The 27,367-nt window shown below is 44.8% G+C and overlaps 1 protein-coding gene and 1 pseudogene across 2 annotated transcripts in view; both read left to right on the top strand.

Annotated features, from left to right (window-relative positions):
* FOCAD (focadhesin) overlaps positions 1–27,367 on the top strand; it is a 307,210-nt gene that overhangs the window by 267,332 nt on the left and 12,511 nt on the right. For both annotated transcript variants that reach the window (XM_005898491.2, XM_070375958.1), the window contains 5 exons: positions 9,498–9,626; positions 18,602–18,717; positions 22,181–22,441; positions 23,098–23,187; positions 26,503–26,680. In XM_005898491.2, coding sequence (XP_005898553.2) covers positions 9,498–9,626; positions 18,602–18,717; positions 22,181–22,441; positions 23,098–23,187; positions 26,503–26,680 — 774 coding nt within the window. The remainder of the gene's footprint in view (positions 1–9,497; positions 9,627–18,601; positions 18,718–22,180; positions 22,442–23,097; positions 23,188–26,502; positions 26,681–27,367) is intronic.
* Positions 9,675–16,255, top strand: LOC102281631 (cullin-7 pseudogene; annotated as a pseudogene).

Genomic DNA, 27,367 nt, shown 5'->3' on the forward strand with positions numbered 1-27,367 from the left:
AGAGAAGAGGCTTGATCGCTCAGAGCTTTTGTGTAGTAAAGTTTTATTAAAGTGTAAAGTATAGATATCTTCCCTTGGAGCTCAGTCGGTAAAGAATCTACCTGCAATGCAGGAGACCTGGGTTCAGTTCCTGGGTTGGGAAGATCCCCTGGAGAAAGAAATGGCAACCCACCCCAGTATTCTTACCTGGAGAATCCCTGTGGACAGAGGAGCCTGGCAGGCTACAGTCCATGGGGTCGCAAGAGTCAGACACTACTTAGTGACTAAACTACCACCAAAGAATAAAAGAGATAGAGAAAGCTTCTGACATAGACATCAGAAGAGGGCAGAAAGAGTGCCCCCCTGCTAGTCTTTAGCTGGATCTTATATAGCTACTGCTGCTGCTGCTAAGTCACTTCAGTCATGTCCAACTCTATGCAACCCCATAGACGGCAGCCCACCAGGCTTCCCCGTCCTGGGATGCTCCAGGCAAGAACACTGGAGTGGGTTGCCATTTCCTTCTCCAGTGCATGAAAGTAAAAAGTGGAAGTGAAGTCGCTCAGGTGTGTCTGACTCTTAGCGACCCCGTGGACTGCAGCCTACCAGGCTCCTCCATCCATGGATTTTCCAGGCAAGAGTACTGGAGTGGGGTGCCATTGCCTTCTCCTACTAGCAAGCTGTTAATTATAGAAAGGAGATTTCTCAAAACTGAGAGTGGCACCAGGCCCCTCACCCACAACATGCATTTTGAGATAACATTGGCACCAGGTGAGTCATCCCAGGCCATAAAATGATTAGATTAGGAGAACAGTGTATGAGTGAAACATACAGGTTTGTCAAATTGGTTCTGAGTCTTAGGTGGAACTGACTTGAAGAAAGACAGAGTCTAGGGTAAAGACATAGTTCATTAACATACCTTAAGACAAACATTTCCATAAGAAAAACACATTGGTTAGCTCAAGGTTTGAGAAAAGTTCAGGTGGAGCCAGGTGTCATCATGGCAACACAGAATTTTAAGAGATACTTCCTTTTAAATTTGTATAGAGAAGGGGAAAAAATCTAACACTTATTGGTTTCCTCCTGCCAATTAAGAGAGAGATAAGAAATATCTGAGGCTTGCAGCCTGTTTCCTCCATTTGGAGACTGCTGGCCTTCCTGTCTATTACCCTCTCACCACCAGGAAACCTTGTATATTAGGTCAGTTCTAAAGAGTGTAGAAACAACATACAAAGTGTGTAGACAGTGATGTGCAGGTACTGGTGAAAGTTTTGTTGTCCTGTCAAGGGAGAGTTCGTTGTCTAAGCAAAAAGTGAAGTGAAGTGAAGTGAAAGTCGCTCAGTCGTGTCCAACCCTTTGCGACCCCATGGACTATACAGTCCGTGGAATTCTCTAGACCAGAATACTGGAGTGGGTAGCCTTTCCCTTCTCCAGGGGATCTTCCCAACCCAGGGATTGAACCCAGGTCTCCCACATTGCAGGCGGATTTCTTACCAGCTGAGCCACAAGGGAAGCCCCTAAACAATAAAGGATCTAGAAAATAGTCATATTTCACATTGAGACCTGGTTTAGAGGACAGGTTTAATGTCTTCCCTGATTCTCTAGATCCTCTGGAAAGTTCAAATTTCCTAGTGAATTCTGTAGAAGGAACTGGGATATAATTTTATATAATTATAAAAACACTTGATCTGAGAAAAAATTTAATAGAAATCTGCTTATGAATTAAAAGATTTCCAATATAGAACTGGATTTATGTCCTCAATAGGACAGAAGAATAATTCTATGCCCAGATTGTCACTACACTATCTGCCAATTCATCAGACTATTTCTGTGAATTGTGAGCCAAAAGTCCCCCAAAAAGCATCTTAAATTTTGTTGTTGTTATTGTTGTTTTGTGAAATCAAAGACCCCAGTTTGCAGCCAACTTTGTGTGTGGACAGTCACCACGTGTATATACTCAGTATACAGTTATGTGAATACCCAACCAGGTAATTCCTATCACAGCATTTTTTTTACTCATGCCTGATTTTTCCTCATCTGTTCGTCCTCTCACTAGAATGTCAGCTCCACGGTGACTTCTTCTGCCATGTTGGACACAGTTTCCACTGTCTGGTAGCTAGTAGATCCTTAGCTGAATAAGTGAATGTGTTTATGAATATATTTACTTTTTTTTGGTTAGAAATTCTTCTTGTAATAGCAATAGTTAACTCCCTGATAATATCTCCTGAACTCCTAGTATTATATCACAAGGTGGAATACCAGTTACTGGTAACACAGCATAGAAGAGTGGCAGGGGCATTGAGCTTTTAACATTTTCAAAAAGCAAAAAAGTGTTTGTTGGCAGGGAGACAAACAGCACTGGAAAGCACACTACTAATCTTACCTTCCCAAGTCAGCAGAGGCAAAGATAAGGAGGTTTGTTGGTGACGACTAAGAAAACATGCTGATCCTTGAGATAGCTGAAGTTCCTAAACATCAGAGAAAGGCCTGGCTTAGAAGGATGTGTTTACTAGTCATCAATGCATAAGTAGTCTGTGAACCTATGAGTAAAAGAGTGTAGGCAGTGATAGAAATTATGTTATAGTGCTTTTTATTATAGAAAACAGTGACTCGCTTCAAGTGACTCAATATTTACTGCAAGGATTCATAGGTTTCTCAGAAATACAAGGACAGATACTATTCTCAGCCCTCAGAGTATCAGAGGCAGGAAGATATCAGGCATCAAGACTTCATCTTGCTCTTTCTGTCTACCTTGCCAGGGCTGCATCGTATCATGGATCCTGCCTTTCCTCCCAAAGACTGCTTCACCCCTTTCTCTTCTTTTGTGTTTGTGTGTGTGTGCTGAAATGCATATAACATAAAATTTACCCTTGTAACCATTTTGAAGTCTACAATTCAGTGGCATTTAGTACATTCACAATATTATGCAACTGTCACCAGTATCAAATTACAGAACAGTGTTCATCACCCCCAATCCAATTTATTTTTTTCCTTTTGTTGCTCATGTTTTTGGTCATTCCTAAGAATCCATGACCAGATCAATAGACTTATCTTTATGTTTTCTTCCAAGAGTTTTATAGTTTCTTATATTGTCACTGATCTACTTTAAGTTAGTTTTTCTGTATGGTATTAGTATTAGTAGGGATCCAGCTTCATTATTTGCATGTGAATATCCAGTCATCCCAGCAGTGCTTGTTGAAGAGACACCTTCTTTCTTCTATTGAGTGCTCTTAGCACCCTAGTCAAAAATCAGTTAACCATAAATGTTGGGTTTATTTCTGGCCTCCCAATTCTATTCCATTTTTAATACATGTCTATCCTTAGATTTGCCAGTACCACTCTGTTTTAATTACTATAGCTCTGTGGTAAGTTTTGAAATTGGTATGTGTGTGAGTCCTTTAAGTTTTTCTTTTTTGAAATTGTTTTGACTATTTGGGCCCCCTTTGCAATCTCATATAAATTTGACAATCAGCTTTTCCATTTCTGCAAAAAAAGTTGTTGAAATTTTATAGGTATTGTGTTGAGTCTGTAGATAGCTTTCATCTAGGTTATCAAATTTGTTGGCATAGGACTTGTCTACATAGAGCCTCCAGCATTTCACAAAAGGTAGTTCAGATCTTCCTGCCCCAGCACTGTTCAAGCAGCATTCTCCACTCTGAGTTTCTGCTCAGATAAGCCATGACTCCCTGTATTCATCTGTCTCTCTGGTTTTGGAGACAACATCTTGCCCTCTGCTCTTCCCTTTCTTAAGGATCCAAGAGAGTTGTTGATTCTTCTGTCTGTTTAGCTTTTTACGTTTATAATAGAGTGGTAATTGCCAAGCTCTTACATGTAGAACTGAAAACCAAAAGTCCCCCCTTTTTTCTAACTTTTTTAAAGTATAAAAAACATAAAATTTACCATCATAACCATTTTTAAGAATACGTTTATATAGGATTACACTATATTCACATCATTGTGAAACTAATTTCTGGAATGTTTTTATCTTGCAAAACTGAAACTTTGTACCCATTAAGCAAGAACTACCCTTTCTTCCTTCCCTGATCCTGGTAACCACCATTCTACCTTCCCTATCTGTTAATTTGACTATTCTACTTGCTGGATTTAAGTGAAATCATAGCATTTGGAAGAAAACCTATGATCAACCTAGACACCATATTGACTCTGTGGGAGAGGGAGAGGGTGGGAAGATTTGGGAGAATGGCATTGAAACATGTGAAATGTCATGTATGAAACGAAAAAAAAAAAATATTTAAAACAAACAAAAAAAAAATCAGAGACATTACTTTGCCAACCAAGGTCCATCTAGTCAAAGCCATGGTTTTCCAGTAGTCATGTATGGATGTGAGAGTTGGACCATAAAGAAAGCTGAGCGCCAAAGAATTGATGCTTTTGAACTGTGGTGTTGGAGAGGAACGGGCTTCCCTGATAGCTCGGTTGGTAAAGAATCTGCCTGTAATGTGGGAGACCTGGGTTCGATCCCTGGATTGGGAAGATCCTCTGGAGAAGGGAAAGGCTACCCATTCCAGTATTCTGGCCTAGGAATTCCATACAGTTCATGGGGTTCCAAAGAGTCGGATGCAACTTTCACTTTCACTCCATGTTTTTCACTTGGAGAAGACTCTTGAGAGTCCCTTGGGCTGCAAGGAGATCAAACCAGTCCATCCTAAAGGAAATCAGTCCTTAATATTCATTGCAAGGACTGAGGCTGATGCTGAAGCTCCAATACTTTGGCCACCTAATGCGAAGAACTGACTCATTGGAAAAGACCCTGACACTGGGAAAGATTGAAGGCAGGAGGAGAAAGGGATGACAGAGAATAAGATAGTTGGATGGCATCATCGACTCCTTGGACATGAGTTTAAGCAAGCTCTGGGAGTTGGTGACGGACAGGGAAGCCTGGCGTGCTACAGTCCACAGGGTCACAAAGACTCGGACATGACTGAGCAACTGAACTGATATAGCATTTGTCTTATTTGCAACTGGTTTATCTCACTTAGCATAGTGTCCTCAAAGTTGAGGACACATTGTAGCATATAACAGCATTTCTTTTCTTTTTAAAGTTGAATACTATTCCACTTTATGTATATATCACATTTTGTTTATACACTTATCCATCAATGGACATTTGGGTTGCTCTTGGCTATTGTCAATAGTACGAATATAAGCATACAAATGTCTCTTTGAAACTCTTTCAATTTTGAAAGTGGGATTGCTAGGTTATAAGGTAGGTCTATTTTTAATTTTCTGAGAAGTCATCTTACTGTTTTCCATCATGGTTCTTCTGTTTTATAATCCCACCAAAAGCGTATAAGGGTTCTAGTTTCCTCACATTCTTGCCAACACTTGTTATTTTTTTCTTTTCACTCTTTTTTTTTTCCAAATAGTAGCCAATCTAATATTTATAAGCTGATGTCTTATTGTGGTTTCGGTTTGCATTTTTTGTTGATTAGTAATGTTGAGCATCTTTTCATATCTCTTTTGGCTATTTGTGTACCATCTTTGGGAAAATGTCTATTCAAACTCTGTCCATTTTTATATGTTTCTCTTTTTCCCTATGCTTCTCATTTCTTCACTTGTTTGATCTTTTGTTGATTCTGTTTCTGGTTCTGCTTCTCCCTGTTTTTCAACTTCTACTAATTGTTCTACGTTTCTTGCTGATTCTGCATACACCACCCGTTTTTCTAGGCTCCTTTTGTAACTGGCTTTCCCTTGCTGACTCTGCCCCACATCTATTTCTCCCTTTTTCAGGGTCTGCTGATTCTGCTGCTTTTTCTACCTTAGCTTCTCCTTTTCCCATGCTTTTCCTTTTTGCAGCTGGTTTTCTTTTTGTTGACTCTGTTTCCCCTTCTGTTTCCCCTCTTATCATAGTCTGCTGATTCTGCTGCTTGTTCAGCCTCTGCTTCTCCTTTCTCCTGCACTTCTCGTTTTCCCATGCTTCTCCTTTGGGCAGCTGTTTCTCTTTCTGCTGACTCTGTCCCCTCTTCTGCTTTCCCACTTTTCATGGTCTGCTGATTCTGCTGCTTGTTCTGCCTCTGCTTCTCCTTTCTCTGGTGCTTCTCCTTTTCCCATGCTTCTCCTTTTGGCAACTGTTTCTCTTTTTGCTGACTGTGTCCCCTCTTCTGCTTTCCCACTTTTCATGGTCTACTGATTCTATGCTTGTTCTGCTTCTGCTTCTCCTTTCTCTGGTGCTTCTCCTTTTCCCATGCTTCTCCTTTTGGCAACTGTTTCTCTTTTTGCTGACTGTGTCCCCACTTCTGCTTTCCTACTTTTCATGGTCTGCTGATTCTGCTGCTTGTTCTGCCTCTGCTTCTCCTTTCTCTGGTGCTTCTCCTTTCTCTGGTGCTTCTCCTTTTCCCATGCTTCTCCTTTTGGCAACTGTTTCTCTTTTTGCTGACTGTGTCCCCACTTCTGCTTTCCTACTTTTCATGGTCTGCTGATTCTGCTGCTTGTTCTGCCTCTGCTTCTCCTTTCTCTGATTCTTCTCCTTTCTTCTCTCCTTTTCCCATGCTTCTCCTTTTGGCAACTGTTTCTCTTTTTGCTGACTGTGTCCCCTCTTCTGCTTTCCCACTTTTCATGGTCTACTGATTCTATGCTTGTTCTGCTTCTGCTTCTCCTTTCTCTGGTGCTTCTCCTTTTCCCATGCTTCTCCTTTTGGCAACTGTTTCTCTTTTTGCTGACTGTGTCCCCACTTCTGCTTTCCTACTTTTCATGGTCTGCTGATTCTGCTGCTTGTTCTGCCTCTGCTTCTCCTTTCTCTGGTGCTTCTCCTTTCTCTGGTGCTTCTCCTTTTCCCATGCTTCTCCTTTTGGCAACTGTTTCTCTTTTTGCTGACTGTGTCCCCTCTTCTGCTTTCCCACTTTTCATGGTCTACTGATTCTATGCTTGTTCTGCTTCTGCTTCTACTTTCTCTGGTTCTCTTCTCCTTTTCCCATGCTTCTTTTTCTGTTTCTCTTTTTGCTGACTGTGTCCCCACTTCTGCTTTCCTACTTTTCTGGTCTGCTGATTCTGCTGCTTGTTCTGCCTCTGCTTCTCCTTTCTCTGGTGCTTCTCCTTTCTCTGTGCTTCTCCTTTTTGCTTCTCCTTTTGGCAACTGTTTCTCTTTTTGCTGACTGTGTCCCCACTTCTGCTTTCCTACTTTTCATGGTCTACTGATTCTATGCTTGTTCTGCCTCTGCTTCTCCTTTCTCTGGTGCTTCTCCTTTCTCTGGTGCTTCTCCTTTTCCCATGCTTCTCCTTTTGGCAACTGTTTCTCTTTTTGCTGACTGTGTCCCCACTTCTGCTTTCCTACTTTTCATGGTCTGCTGATTCTGCTGCTTGTTCTGCCTCTGCTTCTCCTTTCTCTGGTGCTTCTCCTTTCTCTGGTGCTTCTCCTTTTCCCATGCTTCTCCTTTTGGCAACTGTTTCTCTTTTTGCTGACTGTGTCCCCACTTCTGCTTTCCCACTTTTCATGGTCTGCTGATTCTGCTGCTTATTCTGCTTCTGCTTCTCCTTTCTCTGGTGCTTCTCCTTTCTCTGGTGCTTCTCCTTTTCCCATGCTTCTCCTTTTGGCAACTGTTTCTCTTTTGCCTGTGTCCCCTCTTCTGCTTCCCACTTTTCATGGTCTACTGATTCTATGCTTGTTCTGCTTCTGCTTCTCCTTTCTCTGGTGCTTCTCCTTTTCCCATGCTTCTCCTTTTGGCAACTGTTTCTCTTTTTGCTGACTGTGTCCCCACTTCTGCTTTCCTACTTTTCATGGTCTACTGATTCTATGCTTGTTCTGCCTCTGCTTCTCCTTTCTCTGGTGCTTCTCCTTTCTCTGGTGCTTCTCCTTTTCCTATGCTTCTCCTTTTGGCAACTGTATCTCTTTCTGTGGCTCTATCCCCACTTCTGCTTTCCCACTTTTCATGGTCTGCTGATTCTGCTGCTTATTCTGCTTCTGCTTCTCCTTTTCCCATGCTTCTCCTTCTGCTTTTGGCTATTCTTCTGCTTTCCTCCTTTTCATGGTCTACTGCTTGTTCTGCCTCTTCTCCTCCCCTTTCTTTGCTGTTTCTCTTCTGTGGCAACTGTTTCTCTTTTGTCTACTGATTTTCTTTTTGCTGACTGTGTCCCCACTTCTGCTTTCCCACTTTTCATGATATACTGATTCTGATGCTTGTTCTGCTTCTGCTGCTTGTTCTGCTTCTGCTTCTCCTTTCTCCTGCACTTCTTCTTCCCCATGCTTCTCCTTTCAGCAGCTGTTTCTCTTTTTGCTGACTCTGTCCCCTCTTCTGCTTTCCCACTTTTCATGGTCTGCTGATTCTTCTGCATTTTCTGCCTTTGCTTCTCCTTTCCCATGCTTCTCCTTTTGGCAGCTGTTTCTCTTTTTGATGACTCTGTGCCCACTTCTGCTTTCCCGCTTTTCATGGTCTGCTGATTCTTCTGCTTATTCTGCCTCTGCTTCTCCTTTTCCCATGTTTCTCCTTTCAGCACCTGTTTCTCTTTTTGCTGACTCTGTGCCCACTTCTGCTTTCCCACTTTTCAGAGTCTGCTGATTTTGCTGCTCTCCTGCCTCTGCTTCTCCTTTCTCTTGTACTTTTCCTTTTCCCACACTACTTTCTGTAGCAGTTTTCCTCTTGCTCACCCTGCCCTCATCTTGGCTTTCCCCTATTTTGGTGTCTGCTGCTTTGTCTTCTGACTCCACCCCTGCTTTTTTTTTCCCCCTTTTGTTAATTCTGCTTCTCTTTCTGCTAATGCTCATTTGCCTTCTGCTGCCTATATTGATCCTGCTGCTGCTTTTACTTCTCCTTCTTGGTCTCCTAGTTTTTCATACATCATTTCTGACCTCCTTGTAACTTCACTTCTTCATGATCCTCACTGGCTACTCCAACCTTGGCTTTACCTTATGGCTCCACTCAAAACTGCTAGAGCATCTGATTTTTTCAATTTCAAATTACCTCCCACCTGAAAAAAAAAAATTTTTTTTAAGAATTTATCACTAAAGTCATGGTGCTGTGTCTTAGATAGCTGGTTAAAGTATGGATTAGCTATTTTGTGTGTTCACCTGCCGTCAGCCACGGCACAAGCTGAGGAGAAGCAGCAGCAAGGAGTGCATGGGACAGAGTGTAACCATTTAGAGCCTCAGGGACCAAAGTGACCCTTATCCTGAGAAGGGGATAGACCTGAGTGGCAGTAATTATCTCCTCTTCTGGAAGTAGATTAAGGAATGAGTGAGCGATAAGGCAGTAACATAGAGTAAGTTACTCTTTTTAGGAAATTCAATGAAAAGATATGCGAGAGCATGGAAGAGAGTTAATTAGCAATGTGGAACATTCCTATCCAGACAAGAAGGAAAGACTGAAAACAAATAAGAGAAAGGAGAATAGAGGGAGCAAAGTCTGTAGCAAGTAGGATTGACTTTAAGGGCACAGAATTGAAAGCCTGAACACAGCTGAAGCTGTGATACCAAATCCTTTGAAATGAGTAGAAAGGAGGGCAAGTGGCATCTTTCACTTTCATGATGCTATTGAGGTGTTTTATTATTTTTTTCCTTTCTGTTGCAGGCCCTGAATCTGTGCCCCCTTCCCTTCTCAAAGTTGTGATGAAACCCATAGCAACTGTTGGAGAAAACCACCAGTATCCTCCTGTGAACTGGGCTGCTCTCCTCTCTCCACTTATGAGGCTAAACTTTGGTAAATATCATGTGTTTTTTGGTCTTCAGACTCTGCTTTTAGGTTGTGACCTGAATAGAAAATGAGATTTTTGGGGTCACAATTGATAGTGACTGAATGGACCTCTGGGAATGTAAGGTTTGCCTTCTTGGGTGGGACAGCTGGGTTACTTCATTGAGTCACTTTTTAAATAGCTGAGGAGGACATTTGAAGACATACCAGATGCACTCATCAAAACAGTACTTGACTGAGATGTGCATGTTTCTGGGTGTGCAGTGTAGAGCACAGAAAGCCTGATTTGATGGTTATCAGGCTGCACTTCCAGAACTCCAGGTTTCAACTAAATGCCCTATGGGATGCTGTATTAGTTTTCTGTTGCTGCCGTAACAAATTACCACAGACTTAGTGGCCTGAAACTATACAGATTTATTATCTTATAGTTCTGTAAGTCAGAAATCCAGCATAGTTCTCACTTCACTAAGATCAGGGTATCAGCAGAACAACATTCCTTCCATTGTTGCCCAGGGGAGTGATGTGGCTTGAATGTTTGTGTTCCCTGAAAATGCATATGTTGAGATCCTAACCCTCAGTGTGATGGTATTAGGGAGTGGGTCCTTCAAGGGCAATTAGGTCATGAGGAACCCTCATGAATGGAATTAGTGTCCTTCTAAAAGAGGTCCACAGTCCACCTCGACCCCTTTGGGGGCCCAGGCAGAGCCCAAATCTCCACCAGCGCCGCTGCCATCGTCTGTGCCACATTCCTAGCTTGGTGAAGGACAGGCCTCATGCTGGGACCCCCATCGACTTCTGAGGTACCAAGATGGTGGGGGAACTCCATTACAGGGAATTCAGGGTGCCCCTGGGGCCCGACTTGCACGCTTATCCGGACGAGCTGATCCGCCAGCGAGTGGGCCATGATGGGCATCCTGAGTACCAGATCCTCTGGCTCATCCTCCGGTGTGGGGATGATGGGGAAGGGGGCTCCAACCACGTGGACTGCAAGGCTGAGCACATCCTGCTATGGATGTCCAATGATGAAATTTATGCCAACTGCCACAAGATGCTGGGTGAGGATGGCCAGGTCATCGGGCCCTCCCAGGAGACAGCAGGGGAGGCTGGAGCACTGGACAAATCCGTGCTGGGGGAGATGGAAACCGACATGAAGTCTCTGATTCAGAGGGCACTTCGGCAGCTGGAGGAATGTGTGGGCACCATTCCTCCCGCTCCTCTGCTCCACACTGTCCACATGCTCAGTGCCTATGCCAGCATTGAGCCCCTCACCGGGGTCTTCAAAGACCCAAAGGTCCTGGACTTGCTCATGCACATGCTTAGCAGTCCCGATTATCGATTCGCTGGAGCGTGGGCTGGATGATTCAAACCCTGGCCTCCCATGATGCTAGGACCTGGAACCAGATCCTTTTCTCACTAAGCCAGCAAGAGGCCATTGAGAAACGCCTGGATTTTGACAGCTGCTGTGCTCTGCTGGCACTGTTTGCACAGGCCATGCTCTCTGAACACCCATTGTCTTTTGAGAGCATTCAGCTGCCACAGGTCCCAGGAAGGCTGCTCTTCTCCCTGGTGAAGCGCTATTTGCATGTCACCTTCCTCCTGGATCAGTTGAATGACACTGCTGCAGAACCAGGAGCCCCGCACTCTACTCCTGAGGAGCTGAGTGGGGAGAGGGGTCGCCTGGAGCTGGAGTTCAGCAAGGCTGTGGGCACGCTGATCTCAGAGCTGGTGCAGGCCATGCGCTGGGACCAGGCCTGGAGCAGACAGGGGTCCTCAGGATAGCCCTCTGGTTCCATCTTCCAGCCCCAGCTGGTGGATGAGGGCCCAGGGCTCCCATCTGCCCAGGCCTTGCCTTCCTGCAGGAGGTCAAGGAGGTTTCGACCTCGCTCTGAGTTCGCAAGTGGCAATACCTATGCCTTGTACATGCGGGATGCACTGCAGCCAGGCATGCGAGTGTGGATGCTGGATGACTATGAGATCAGCGTGGGCGACGAGGGCAAATTCCGGCAGAGCAACAATGGTGTGCCCCCGTGCAGGTGCTGTTGGAGTCAACAGGCCACACCTGTTGGGTGTACTGGCACATGCTGGAGATTCTGGGCTTTGAGGAAGACATTGAGAACATGGTTGAGGCTGCTTATGAGTACCAGGGGGCAGTGGTCAGTGCAGCCATGGGTACAGCCCTGCCGTACTGGCACTGGAAGCCCATGACCGAGCTCTATGCTGTGCCCTACGTGTGGCCTGCGGACGAGGACACTGACTGAGGAGAGTGAACACCTGACCCAGGCCGAGTGGTGGGAGCTCCTCTTCTTCTTCAAGAAGCTGGACAGCCCCAACCATCAGGAGGTTCTCCAGATCCTTCAGGAGAACCTGGACAGGGAGGTTCTGGATGACGAGATCCTGGCTGAACTGGCTATGCCCACGGAGGTGGCCCAAGACCTGCTGCTGGCTCTGCCACAGTGACTTGACAACAGCGCCCTCAGGGATGTGCTCAACTGCCGCGTCTACAGGAAGTACAGCCCGAGGCCCTGGCAGGGCAGCCGGCCCACCCGTCCTTACTGGAAGCCCGGGCCCGGCCTCAGGAATCAGCTGACGCAGCCAGAGTGGAAGCAAAAGAAGCCCCAATTCAGGGCTCCAACACACCGCTGCAGCATCTGGCAGAGGGTTTCGGTCCAGCTGGGAAAATCTTCCTGGATCTGGAGGGAGCGTTCCGCTCAGAGGGGGCCCTGGCAGGGAGAGGCCAAGCCCCTCCTCCTGCAACTGCAGCGGCAGCCCCAGCCCTTCCTCGTGCTCATGCGGAGCCTCAACACTCCTGCCGCCAACAAGCCCCTGCACCTGGCTGTTCTGAGAATCCTGATGCAGCTGGTGGATTTCCCTGAGGCACTACTGCTCCCCTGGCATGAAGCTATGGACACCTGCATGGCCTGCCTGCGGTCCCCAAACACTGACCAAGAGGTGCTCCAGGAGCTGATCCTCTTCCTGCACCGCCTGGCCTCCGTAAGCAGGGACTATGCCGTGGTGCTCAATCAGCTGGGAGCCTGGGATGCCATCTCCAAGGCCCTGGGAAAGCACCTGGGAGAGCTGGAGCTGGCTCAGGAGCTGCGGGACATGGTGTTCAAGTGCGAGAAGCATGCCCACCTCTACCGGAAGCTCACCACCAACATCCTGGGAGGCTGTATCCAGATGGTGCTGGGCCAGATCGAAGACCACAGAAGAACCCAGCACCCCATCAACATCCCCTTCTTCAATGTGTTCCTCAGATACCTGTGCCAGGGCTCTAGCATGGAGGTGGAGGAGGACAAGTGCTGGGAGAAGGTGGAGGTGTTGTCCAACCTGCACTGGGCCAGCAAGCTGACGGACTGCAACCCCAAGACCTACTGGGAGTCCAACAGCAGTGCCGGCTCCCACCATATCACCCTGCACATGCAGCAGGGCATCCTCATCAGGCAGCTGGCTCTTCTGGTGGCTAGCGAGGACTTGAGCTACATGCCGGCCAGGGTGGTGGTGTTCGGGGGTGACAGCACCACCTCCCTTAACACGGAACTCAACTCGGTGAACGTGATGTCCTCCGCCAGCCAGGTGGTCCTCCTGGAGAACCTGAGCCGCATCTGGCCCATCATCCAGATCCGCATAAAGCGCTGCCAACAGGGCGGCATTGACACGTGTATTTGGGGGTTGGAGGTCCTGGGCCCCAAGCCCACGTTCTGGCTGGTGTTCCAGGAGCAGCTGTGCCGCCACATGCGCCTCTTCTACATGGTCCAGGTGCAGGCTTGGAGCCAGGACATCGCGGAGGACCGCAGGGGACTCCTGCACCTGAGCTCCAGACTCAACGGGGCCCTACGCCACGAGAAGAACTTTGCTAGTCGCTTCCTCCCTGACGAAGAGGCTGCCCAGGCGCTGGGCAAGACCTACTGGGAGGCCTTGGTCAGCCCCCTGGTGCAGAACATCACCTGCCCTGATGAAGAAGGCGTCAGCCCCCTGGGCTGGCTGTTGGACCAGTACCTGGAGTGTCAGGAGGCTGCCCACAACCCGCAGAGCCACGTGGCAGCATTCTCCTCCTGGATGTGCCGCATCACCCACCTGCTGGTGCACGTGGAGCCCTGTGAAGCGCCCCACGTGGTGGCGGCCTCGCCTAGGCCCAAGGGCAGAAACAGAAGCCACGACTGGAGCTCCCTGGCCACCCAGGGGCTTCCCAGCAGCATCATGAGAAACCTGACGCGCTACTGGCGGGCGGTGGTGGAGGAGCAGGTGCACAGTTTTCTGACCTCATGCTGGCAGGACGATGACTTTGTGCCCCACTACTGCGAACACTTCGGTAATCTGCAGAAGGCGAGCTCTGAGCTGTTTGGGCCATGGGCAGCCTTTTTGCTGGCGCTGCAGAATGGCTGTGCCGGTGCCCTGCTGAAGCTGCCTTTCCTCAGAGCTGGCCACTTGAGCGAGCAGTTTGCCCAACACATCGACCAGCGGATCCAGGGCAGCTGGATCGGTGGGGCACGGGGAATGGAGATGCTGGCCCAACTGCAGCTATGCCTGGAAACCATCCTCATCTTCTCTGGTCTGGAGATAGCCACTACTTTCAAGCATTACTACCAGCACTACATGGCGGACCGTCTCCTGGGCATGGGCTCGAGCTGGTGGGAGGGGGCCGTGCTGGAGCAGATCGGCCCCTGCTTCCCCAACTGCCTCCCCCAGCAGATGTTGCAGAGCCTGAGCACCTCAGAGGAGCTGCAGCGCCAGCTCCACATATACCAGCTCCAGCGGCTTGATCAGGAACTCCTGAAGCTGGAGGACACAGAGAAGAAGATACAGGTGAGCCGTGACGCCAGTGGCAGGGGCCATGAGAGAGGGACTGGGGAGGAAGCTGAGCTGGAAGCTGCGGCCTTGGCGGCAGCAGCAACAGCCAGCATGGCGGGGGAGGAGGAGTACGAGAGGATCTCTACTATGAAGGGGCGATGCCAGAAGTGTCTGTGCTCGTCCTGTCACCACGCTGCTGGCCCACCGCCTCCATCTGCCACACGCTCAACCCCAGAACCTGCCTGCCTGCCTACCTGAGGGGCACCTTGAACTGATACTCCAACTTCTACAACAAGTGTCAGAGCTGCCCTGCCCTGGAGCGGCCTGCAAAGGCGACTGCAGTGGACGTGGCTGGGCCGGGCAGAGCTGCAGTTTGGGGACCAGATGCTGCATGTGTCCACCGTGCAGATGTGGCTGCTGCTGCATTTCAACAAGCTGAAGGCGGTCTTTGTGGAGAGTCTGCTGGCCCTCTCGGGGCTCCCTCCAGACATGCTGAATCAGGCAATTGGGCCTCTGACTTCCTCAAGGGGCCCCCTGGACCTTGATGAGACAAAGGACACCCCAGCAGGGTTGCTCAAGATTCGAGACGGCAGCGAGGAACCCAGGCCTCGGAGGGGCAACGTGTGGCTCATCCCAGCTCAGACATACCTGAAAGCTGAGGACGAAGAGGGCCGGAACTTGGAGAAGAGACGGAACCTTCTTAACTGCCTCATCATCCGAATCCTCAAAGCCCATGGGGATGAGGGGCTGCACATCAACCAGCTTGTCTGCCTGGTGCTGGAGGCTTGGCAGAAGGGCCCGTGTCCTCCCAGGGGCCTGGTCAGCAGCCTTGGCAGGGGATCCACCTGCGGCAGTGCTGACATTCTCTCCTGCATCCTGCACCTGCTGGGCAAGGGCACGGTGAGACGCCAGGACGACCAGCCCCAGATGCTGTCTTATGCGGTTCCCATGACTGTCATGGAGCCTCACACTGAGTCCCTGAACCCAGGCTCCTTGGGCCCCAACCCACCCCTCACCTTCCACACCCTGCAGATCCGTTCCTGGGCCGTGCCCTACGCCTCCTGCACAAGCACCCAGAGCTTCTCTACCTTCCGCTAGCCCTGGAGACAGGGTCAGGGCTAGGTAGGGCCGGGGCTTTCCACAGAATAAAATGCAGGAGTTTGATTACTTGGCCTGTGTGGTAACTGCCAGGGATCTGCCAAGGGTGGGGACTTTCCTGGCTGAAAGGAGACAGGAGCCCTCAGCTCCGAGGCTGAATCATGCCATGGCAGGGTCCTTTGGGTAAGGATGGCAGGCTATGTGAGACTGAGCACCCCCCTCTCGGCTAGGGGAATTAAGTGGACTCCAGGGGTGGGCCTTCTTGGAGGGTATGTGGTCAGACAAGCTTTCACCTGGCAGGCTGGAGAGTCAAGCCTATCTCGCCACAAGCTGGATGGCTTGCAACTTCAGCAGATCATCAAGCAGGGATCTATTTTCCTTGTTTGTGGAATTGATTGGACACTGTGCCCTCCGGAGCTAAGGCTGACAGGGAAGGTGAGATAAAGGACCCTTGTGGCCACTGCAGGCCCCCAGGACCTTAACGTGTTCCACCTGGAAGCTCTAGGATCTGGGTTAGAAGGAACTGCAGCTCCCATCGCTCCTCCTTGCCCCTGTGCACTCCCGCACACCAGTAGCCTTCCCTGCCCTCGGGACTTTCCATCTCTGCAGGGCAAACATTCCCAGGCTGTGACTTTTGCTTCCCTGATCCTTATAGTCCTAGAGCTAGTTTGCACACCAAGGAGCACATAATGATCCCGTTTATAGTCATGTCCCCCAGCCAACCAGTCTAGAGACAGAATGTGGTTTAGTGGTTGCCTGTAGTTGGGGGGATTTGGAAAAACTTAGGAGTAGCTGCTACAAGGTGTGCCATTTCTTTTGGGAGTGTTGAAAATGTTAAAAATTGTGGTGATGGTCAATTCTGTTAATATATTAAAAATCACTGAACTGTTAACACTTTAAATGGGTAAAGTATATGCTATGCGAATTGTATCTCAACAAAGCTGTTAATAAAAACCAAAACCAACCAGAAAAATAAATAAATAAGAGGTCCACAAAACTCCTCAGTCCACACTGTGAAGACACAGAAAGAAGCCAGCAGACTGCAACTCAGAAGAGGGCTCTCACCAGACACCCAACCATGCTGACACCCTGATCTTGGACTTCCAGCCACCAGGACTGTGAGAAATAAGTCTCTGTTGTTTACAGACCACCCAGTCTGGAGTGTTTTGTTATAGCAGTCCAAGCAGATTGAAAAGGGAAGAATCCATTCCCCTCCCTTTCCCAGCTTCTAGAGGATGCCCAGTCCGTGGCTTGTGGCTCCCTTTCTTGGTCTTCAGCGCAAGCAGCAGAGGGCTAAAGAATCCTCATGCTGTCATCTTTCCGATTCTCTGAAGGCAGAAAAGGTCTATTTGAATAATCCAGGATAATCTCCCCATCTCAAGGTCTTTAACCTTAATCACATCTGCAAAGTTCCTTTGCCAAGCAAGGGAACATATTCACAAATTCCAGAGGTTAGATGTAGACAGATTATTCTGTTTATCCCGGGTACTTTGTGGTGAGAGGTAAAGGGAATGCACACCTCTGTTTGTCCAAAGCAAATTCTGTGATGGAGCTAACATATTAGCATATGGAAATTTAGCTTCATATATCAATATTTGCACCCCCAACTCCAAAAAAGAGGGAGCGAGAACAACTTTAACAGTGCTATAAGTTATGGATTATATATATGTTTATTTGCATGAGTGCTCTATTATTTACAGTAGGTGCTTACTTACATATGATATACAAAAAGATTTGTATACTATAATTTATGTGCAATTTACAGGATAATCAAAGATGATTTTAACTAAACACAGTTTTTCATTTGAATGCTTTCATTTGAACCTAATCCTATGTAAGATATGGTGTCACCATACTACATATCCACAGATTTCATTTGAAAACTATGTTCCCCTGCCCCTCCCCACTTTTATGTGCTATGTTGAAGATGTTGGTATTTTAGTAGAAAGAAGAAAAGGCCTGGTTAGTGTTGAGGTCCTTTAATGGACTGGAACCTGGTGGTCCGGAGTCAATGATAAGAAAGTAAAGGAGAGAAAGAGGCTGATATTCCTTGGTTTACACAGAAAGCCAATAAAGCCCCTTCACGGGGCTTGCTCTGTTCACGAAGGCCTCAGGCGCCCTCTCAATGGGGTGAAGGCGCAGAGTGCCTTCTCGAGAGGGTCTTAGAAGCCCAGGCAGGAAAGTGAACTCAGAGAGCCTCTGCGCTCCAGGGGACCAGCCTAAAAAAGAGAGGGGGAGAGAGAGAGAGAAAGAAAGAAAGACACGGGGACCAGAGCTCTGATGGAGCAAAGGTGTTTTATTCAACATTGTGTAGATATTTATACTACAAGATAGCTATTTTCAGCAGAGATAAAATCAAAACTTACAAGTTATCAAGAAAACATGAGGTCATCCATATGAAAGAGAGAGTTGTAAATAACCACTTTTACCATATGGTTCATAAAAAGGAATAGGGTACTTATCACTGTATAGAAAAACTAACAAAGGAAATCCCTGGATTCCTCAGTCCCTGGAGAGGCTTGCCTCTCCTCTTAATTCCTGAATATTCAGGAATTAATAAGGAACAGAGAATTCCTGACAGATGCAAAACAGCACACAGGAAGCCTCCTGTTAAATGCTTCCTGACAGGTTAGGAAGATGTATCTGCTGATGGGGATCAGGCTTAAAAAAGACTGGATCATTAGAGAATGTGACCTCTTTAAATCCTTCCAGATCTGGATTTGTCTATGTGCTGATTCCAAGGTGGAGAGGAGAAAAAAAACAGAAATGAAATTTTTAGCTAGAATTTTCTCAAATTTTTAATAGTATTTGAGTCTTTAGGTTTATCTGGACATTGTAAGAGAAATTTGCCAAGCTAGTTCAAGATTCTTACCAGTTCCAAGACTTAGGCCTCTAATCCAGTAGATACATTCATTTGCTTCACAACTAAAAACGTCTCTTGAAATACTTTATGGTTTGCTGAAGTTCCATTACTGTTAGACATCATACGAAAGTTCTTTTACATTTAGCTATGTTATTGGGAACACTAAAACCTAAACACGAGTTACAAGAGGCACCTACCTGCATTACAGATATTCTTCCCCCTTCCTCCCTTTCAGGTGAAGAGATTCAGCAACTGTGTCTTGAAATCATGGTGACCCAGGCACAATCCTCCCAGAATGTCACTACACTGTTGGGAATGTGGGTGATGCCACCTCTGATCCATGGTCTGAGTGTGAGTAGTAATTAAGGGTGTTGAGCAACAGGAGGGTATAGTTGTTGTGGGGGAGATCAACATTCATTTGGGTATGAGTTCTCAAAGTCGAGAGTGGACAAGTGGGATCTCACAAAGAGTGAGCAATTGACAGTAGCTGGCCAGGAGATTGGAAAACTGTGAGACTTGGAACTCCGCCATAGCCATCACCATGGATGCTTTTGACTTTTCATGCTTTTCATGTTTATTACAAGAAAAAGGGGAAATGATCAGAGATATTCAAGTTCCTTTCTCAGGACCACACAGGTAGAATGTTGTAGAGTTACTGGAACCTGGGTTTGTTTGTTTATATGATCTACATAATCATTACAGCAGGGATTAAAAGAAAGGCAAATCCACATGCTTTGGATAAACAATCCCTCATCCCTCCCTTTCACAAAAAGGCAGCAATTAAGGTGAGCCTTGAAAGCTTGGTAGGATTTTGTTAGGCATCAAATTAGAGACCCCAGAGGGTGTACGTAGGAGGGTGTAGGGGGAGAGAGCAGGATATCTCTGTCCATAGGTGTTCCGCTTGAGTAAAGTGCTGAGGAAGACGTGATCCAGCCTAGTCTTTGTGACAGAAGTGGCAGCAGCTTTCAGGGTATAGACTAAGGGTAGGTGGGAAGAATGGGGTGAGATTATTTAAAGATATGACATAAGCAAAGATGTATCATTTCGGTTACATTTCAAGTTAGGACAAAAAAAGCATATTCCATGATTCCTTAGAGGTTCACCAATTGATTATGAACTAAATGATCTCCTTTTTTAAATTCTTCTATTGCTGGAGGCTTTAATTCTTTGAGAATGGTGAAAAGCTCTCATTATTTCATCTTTTTTTATGTATATGATCATCTTTATTGTAATTCATGAGTGCATTAAAAACTGATATGGATCTCTTTATTAACATGTAGATTCTCATGGGCTTATACTTTTTACTTTTACTTGAGAATGGTAAAAGGGGCCAACAGCTTAGTATCATCACATCAAGTTCTCAACTCCTGGAAGCCGGGAGGCTCTCTTAGGGTTTCCAGATCACCATACTGTCTGCTGAACTGCCCATGCCCAAGTGTCTTCTGGAATTCCTTATAAATTTCAATAGGCACCTGGCCAACAGAACCCTGTTACTTTGCTTGTTTTTAAGGTGCATTTCCAGGGCTAAACACTGTGCCCAAACATTTTCAAATTGCCCCGGCTAATCTTCCAGGTAGTCTGTTACTCACTTTACTAATCTCCCTGCCAGATTAAGAACCCCAAAGCTTTGTTAACCACAAAGAAGTTAGGCGAGGCTCCTTTTCTCTTCCCAGGTCAAATTATTTGGAATCCCAAAAAAATGCTAGTATCAAAAGTGGAGGACAGTAGTCTTTCCTGAAAAAGCCCTTGTCTTTTGACTTTAGTCTCTACTCTGTGCTTTTTTTAAAAAAAGTTTTCCTACATCTCCTAATTCTTCTTAATTGAAAGGCAGTGTTATTGACATCTGTAGCTGCTGTTACCTGTCTGCTCCAAGCAGCTCCCATCTAGCTGCCATTTAATGAGCACTTGTTACATTCCTCCTGCTGGTAAGCACTCAGCGAACACTGTCAGTCATCAGATTTAATCTCTCTTCAACCCTGACAGGGGCTTCCCAGGTGGCACTAGTGGTAGAGAATCCACCGACCAGTGCAAGAGATAAAAGAGACACGGGTTTGATCCCTGGGTCGGGAAGATCCCCTGGAGAAGGGCATGGCTATCCACTCCAGTATGCTTGCCTAGAGAATTCCATGGACAGAGAGGCTTGGCAGGCTACAGTCCATGGGGTCGCAGAAGAGTTGGCCACAACTGAGCATGCATGCATATGTACAGCCCTGATAGGCTGATTTTTTTACAGCTCTATTGAGTTATAATTTATATTCCATAAAATATGGCTATTTTAAGTGTATAATTTGATGAGTCTTAGTACATTTATTGGAGAAGAAAATGGCAACCCACTCCAGTGTTCTTGCCTGGAGAATCCCAGGGACAGGGAGCCTGGTGGGCTGCCGTCTATGGGGTCACACAGAGTCGGACACGACTGAAGCAACTTAGCAGCAGCAGCGGTACATTTATACATTTTCATCCATCATCAATAGCATTTCCACCACCCCAAAAAATTCCATTGTGCCTACTTATAGTTAATCCCCACTCCCAATCTCAGACCCAGGCTACCATTGATCTTCTTTTGGTCTCTATAATTTTGTTACTTTGAAGAACTTTCATATACATTTATATTTCATATAAATTTTAGAAATTCTTTAGAATGGAATCATACAATATGAAAACTTTTGTGTCTGACTTATTTCACCTCTGAGAAGTAGATTTTTTTAAATTGTTTCCATTTTACAGCTTGATAAACTGAGGCAAGTAGAGGTTAAGCAAAGCTTATACAGCTCATCAATGGGAACACTAGCTGACTCAAAAGCCTGTGCTTTGAACACTGTTCTATTAATGCTTTGTTCCTTTTAAATCATTTATAATTCTAACTGCCTGTTTTCTTGATCTCAGATATTTTTCTAGGTTTTAGTTATCCCTCCATTTCTTCTTTAAATCTGTCCTTTTTTTTTTTTTTAACATTCGTCTTTGATTAGGAATCTTATTACCTTTGTTAATTAACAAATTGTAAATTCATTTTTTTTTAATTATGTACCTTCTCATTTAAAAAAAAAGATCTGAAATGGCATGTTCTTTAATGTGAAATATTGTGTAACTCTTGCAGCTACATTGATCTTTTTAGAAATTTACCGATTTTTGTCAGATTTTATATTATAAAACACTTCTTTCAGACTTGCTGCTCCTTTAGTATTATACTTAACGTTTCTAAGAATTTTTGAAGCCTGCTTCCTTACAGTCTATGGCTCATAGCTCTCATTACCGCACCCCTTCTTAGCTATCCTGAACTCTAAGATGCTATGGTCAGTTTCACATGCTCGACTGGTTCTTCTTGGCTCAGAACTGGCCCCAGAACTCCTGTTCCCCTGATTATTTTCTCATGCTTTCTCAGAAGAAGAAATGAATAATATCAAATATTCTGTTTAGCCTATTTCCAGCAGTTGAGCCTTCATCTCCAGTAGCTTTTCTGGCTAGAGAATGTGACCTTTTAAGACTGAATAGCAACTGTCATGTACTTTGAGAAGTAGCATTTTATTCCCCTCACTGGAAAGACCCAAGATTTGAGATGAGTAGTTCACAGATGGATTGGCAGATGCCATATATCCACACAAGCACCCTAGATCAGAAGTCACTGCAGCAGCTAACATCACAGGCATCGTTGGTCCATTGGCCCATGAAGCTGTGGGGAAATGGGGGTCTAGGAAGCAACCTGAACCTTTTAAAATTTAATTTTACTCTCAGACATGGTGATGACCTAGAGGTTTTGAGCATTACAAACCCAGACTTGCCTGTTTACATCTGACCTCTTCGGTTTCTCTTTCAGCTGAATATCAAGAAATACCTTCTCTTATCTGTGCCTTCATGGATAAAACATGTCTCTGATGAACAGATCGTGGGTTTTGTTGAAAGCTTAATGGTGGCAGTTTTTAAAGCAGCTTCCCCACTCTCCAGTCCTGAGTTACGCCCAAGTGCCTTACAGGGCCTGAGTCAGGCCATGAAACTGCCCAGCCCTTCCCACCACCTCTGGAGTCTGCTCAGCGAAGCTACTAGGAAAATTTTTGACCTCCTGCCAAATAAGATTCGGGTGAGGAACAAAAATATTTGCATTCCTGACAATTTGTGTTTGGGATTTTTTAAAGCCTTTTGGCAAAGTGGGGAGGTGTATGTTTTTAAGAATGTGGTGGGAAGACTAGCAAGAAATAACCACATTCTTCACTAAGAATGTTTGCTTCCAAAATCTAAATCAAGGTTGAAAATTTAGAACCAAAAGTTTTGAGCACGCTTTGAAGCAAGGTTAACCAGTGTAGCACCAGGAAATTTGCTCTCAAGTCTTTTACCAAATGCCTATAGAAGATGAGCAAGTTCAGAAACCCTTACACCTGAGGAATCCTTGGGCGTATTGTCCAACACACTTAATATTTGCATCAGGTGACTTAATACTAGCTTTGCCCCTCCCCCAACAGACTTCTGAAATGTAGTTGTGCAAAGAAGTAGAAAATCCATCCAGAATGATGGGTTCTGATCAGGAGAAAAAAGTACAGGCAAACAAAATACACCAAATAACAGGAAAGATGCTGTCTAAATGATAAAAAATTGGCCACGGGTTTTGGCTTGGTTAAAATTAAAATCTCATCAACCGCTGTTCATGGAGATAAGCAAAGCTAAAGATTTGTCAGAGCAGTGAGAATATGCGTGTTATCTTATACTGTATTTTGACATGCTTGGGATTTTTCTTACCAGAGAAATGATCTAGAGCTGTATATCAGTGTAGCAAAGTGCCTCTCGGAAATGACAGATGATGAAGCCAATCGGGTTGCCCAGATTACTGAGGTAATAACATATCCATGTGTTTTTTCATTATTGAGATGGGTATTACAATTGATATGGTTATAGTGTCCTTTTGGCTGAAGCTCATTTTGTTTCATGTTTGTTAGTTACTGGCCAATTTCAGGAAACTCTCTCTTTCACTGAGGGGTCTCATGTCCAGCCTAGTATGGTTGGATATGCAGTAGTATAAATGGGTAGATGAATGAATAACTTTTTTTTCAACTGGAGCATAGTTCCTTTATATTGTTGTGCTAGTTTCTATTGTACAGAGAAATAAATCAGCTATATGTTGTGAACCTATATCCACTCTATTTTGGATTTCCTTCCCATTTAGGTCACCACAGAGCATTAAGTAGAATTCCTTGTGCTATACAATAGGTTCTCATTAGTTATCTGTTTTATTCATGCTAATGTATATGTGTCAATCCCAGTTTCCCAATTCATCCCACCTCCCCATTCCCTTCTTAGTGTCCATACATTTGTTCTCTATTTCTGCCTTGCAAACAGATTCAGCTGTACTGTTTTTCTAGATTCCATTTATATGCATTAATATACGGTATTTTTCTCCTTCTGATTCACTTCACTGTGTATGACAGTCTCTGGTCCATCCACATCTCTACAAATGACCCAGTTTCATTCCTTTTCAGGCTGAGTAATATATATTCCATTGTATATATGTAGTAGTATAAATGGAAAGATGAATAATAACTTTTTAACCTAGCTAATCGCACTTTGTCAAGAACATTTTAGTGTTCCCTATGGGTGAAAAAGCATTAGTCTCTCAGTTAGACTCTCCAAAACCCCATGGACTGTAGCCTCTGTCCATTGAATTCTCCAGAAAGATCCCCTGGAGAATTGGCTACCCACCCAGTGTTCTTGACTGGTGAATTCCAGGGACAGAGGAGCCTGGCAGGCTACAGTCCATGGGCTTGCAGAGTCGGACATGACTGAGCGACTAAGCACAGCACAGCCCAAGCAATTTAATGAGGAAATGCTTGAGAGAATGCACTCTGGAGCCTCACTGCCCAGGTGCGAAATCCAGTCTCTAATTTACTAGCAATGTGACCTTGGTTAAGTGTCATATTCTCTCTCTGCCTCAGTTTCTTGATCTATAAAAGGGAAATAATAGTGCATACCTATTAGGGTCGTTTTGAGAGTTAAATGACTTAATCCATGTTAAGTTTTGGAAAAGTGCCTGACCCAAGGCAAGGATTCAGTAATAACATTATCATAATTACTGCATTCATGTAAGGTATTATATCTGGTTATTATATTCATGTTGTATAGTTGGAAGTTAATATAATTTGCTTTGTGGTACCTAAAGCTCAAAGTGGCTATGTTTACTTGCATTTCTAAAGTGCCATTCAGAACATTGTCACTAGAACATTCTAAATTGTGTTCTGATGTCCCCCAAAGAGTATGTGTTCTGCTGAGCCCTGTGTTTTTCTCTTCATTTCTAGAAAGAACAGAGATAAGAAAGTACAGGTGAAGAGCTGAGACTCCTTGGGTTTCAGTTCTTACTCTGTGTCATTAAGCAAGTTCCCTAACTTCTGTGCTTCAGTCTCCTCATCTGTAAAGGACGTGATAATAGTAATCTATTGCTCAGTGTTACTATGAGAATGAAATGATTAATACAGTGGTCCTCAAACTTTTTGGTCTCAGGGCCATTTTAGTGTCTTAAAAATTATCAAGGACTTCAAAGAGCTTTTGTTTATGTGGGTTATATCTGTCAATGTTTACCATATTAGAAATTAAAACTAGAAAGTTTTTAGAACATTACTTAAAAGTAGTAATAAATCCATTGCATCCTAACATGTAAGAAAATTTTTTTTTTCCAAAAAACAGGTTAGTTTAGAAAATTAGAAAAGTGTCATTGTCTTACATTTTGTAAGTCTCCTCAGTGTCTTCATAGAAGACAGCTGGATTTTCAAGGGTGCTACTTCATTCAATCTGTTGTGATGTCATTTTGGTGAAGTGTGTGACGAAAACCCAGCCTCACACAGATACGAAGGTAGAATGGGAAAGAGTGTTAGTAGTCTTTTCAGATAACATGAGGATATCTTTCTTTGATATTGTACCAAAACTCACCAAGTGGTGATTTCTTATAGGTTAGTTGCAATGTGAAATCTGAAAGCAGATCAGTGAACTTCACATACTCTGTTACAGTAAAATCCATTGGTTCTTGGGGTTTTGGATTTTTTACCAATGCGTGATTTTATAAGATACTATTGCAAGATCTGTAAGATATATTGGTCATTTGGAAAATATTGAGTCACTAAATTTTGAAAATCTTCCAAATGTTGGTACATTTCATTATAAACATCAGAACATTGTATTTGTCACTATTACCAGCAACCTCATCAGAAAAGTCTTTTATGCATATATGTCTTACATGTATCTTGGGAAGCTGCCAAAGTCATAGTAGCAGATACAGATTTTCCAAAAATCTAATTTTCGCTTAAAAGGACACATTTTGTCATTGGCAGTAACTGCTATCAAGTATTTTCCTTGGAAATGGCAGTCTCACTTCCTTCACTTTTAAAAAATAATCAAATACTCAGTTTTCATAACCATCATTTGTTTTTTTTTTGAATCATTCTTTCAAGTAAATGGGGGTCTGTGAAAAGAGTGGCTATTTCAGCTCACAACTCACTCTCACAACTTTCTCCTTGAGACGAACATCACACTGGGAGCAGCACAAGACCTTTATGCATACTTCCCACTTGGTCATGCAGAACATTACAAAGATGTGTATTCAAGGGCAGCGGTTTAACAAAACTAGTAATTTTATTGTTTACAAGGATATTTTAAATGAAACTAGCTTTTTAAAAAATTGCCAGTGTCAGTAAAAAATACAATGAATATTACTCCTGTTTGGGGTCTATTATGAATATAGTTTGACCTCACAGACCCTCTCTTCTAAAAGGGTCTTGGGGTCCCCCAGAGGTCTGTGTACCAAACTTTGTGAAATGCCAAATTAACACAGGTTAAGTGCTTCAAATATGCCTGGCACATTGTAAGTACTGTGTTTGTTGGTTATCATTGTTATTATTTGTCTTTACTAAATATCCTCACCAGTTGACCCTTGAAATCATTGATGGTTTTTATGAGAAAGCAGAAGGTGACATTACAACTGTCTATAGGTACATTTTGAGATAGCACACAGGCAGATAGGTTTCACAGTGCAGGAAATAAACAGTTTTAGCATTTGGAGTGGTAATCAACTTCAAACTCACCCTTTCTCTTTTGCCCTTGCCCCAAGGTCCTGTAACAACTTCAGTTAATTCAATAGCAACTGAACAATTTGCTTTTTTGCAGAGTAGCCTAGAAAAGGCTGCCTTTGTCAGGCTCTACTTGGTCTCTCAAGGACGATTCCCCTTGATGGGCTTGACTGATGTGCTCTGTGTCGCTGTCCAGCACCGTGAAAAAGACACACTGGCCTGGATGACGCTGCACAGCTTATACCAGGCACGGATTGTGAGCCACGCCAACACTGGTAAGGCCAGCCAGGGAGCACATCACGACAGACAAACATGCCTACCATCTCTTTGAGGTTATCATTGTTTCCTCAACTTAAAAACTAGGTTAGGGCTTCTTGACACAGGTGAGAACTTGGTACCCCCAAATGAGCAGCACCTGGGATAGAAAAGCACAATTACAGCTCACAGCATCAACTCTTTGGAGGTGAGAATAAATTCTGTTGGAGATTTGGATCTCATATTTGGCCCTCCAGGCCCACAGAGACATAAGCAGGTTTACCAGGTTGAATCTGCCTGCTTCTGTTTCTCAAACAGATGGATGCTAATGGATTCTGCCTGATGTTTGCATGAACATGGCTTTTGGGTGGTCATTTAACAAACAGAAAAAGAAAGCAGCAACCACAAATTAAATAGTTATTCTAGAGAAGAACTTCTCAGGGGTGAGAAGAATAAAATCTGGACACCCTGAGTACATCCTCACGCCAGAAACTGCAGGCCTGAAGCTCTGCTAATGAATGGTGCAACTTTTAGGCCATTTTAGACATTTATGCTGTAATAATCATCTACAGATTGGAGAAGGAAATGGCAACCCACTCCAGTGTTCTTGCCTGGAGAATCCCAGGGACGGGGAGACTGGTGGGCTGCCGTCTATGGGGTTGCAGAGTCGGACGTGACTGAAGCGGCTTAGCAGCAGCAGCAGCAGC

This window comes from Bos mutus, chromosome 8 (assembly GCF_027580195.1).
Source record: "Bos mutus isolate GX-2022 chromosome 8, NWIPB_WYAK_1.1, whole genome shotgun sequence".
In the NCBI taxonomy this organism is placed as follows: Eukaryota; Metazoa; Chordata; class Mammalia; order Artiodactyla; family Bovidae; genus Bos; species Bos mutus.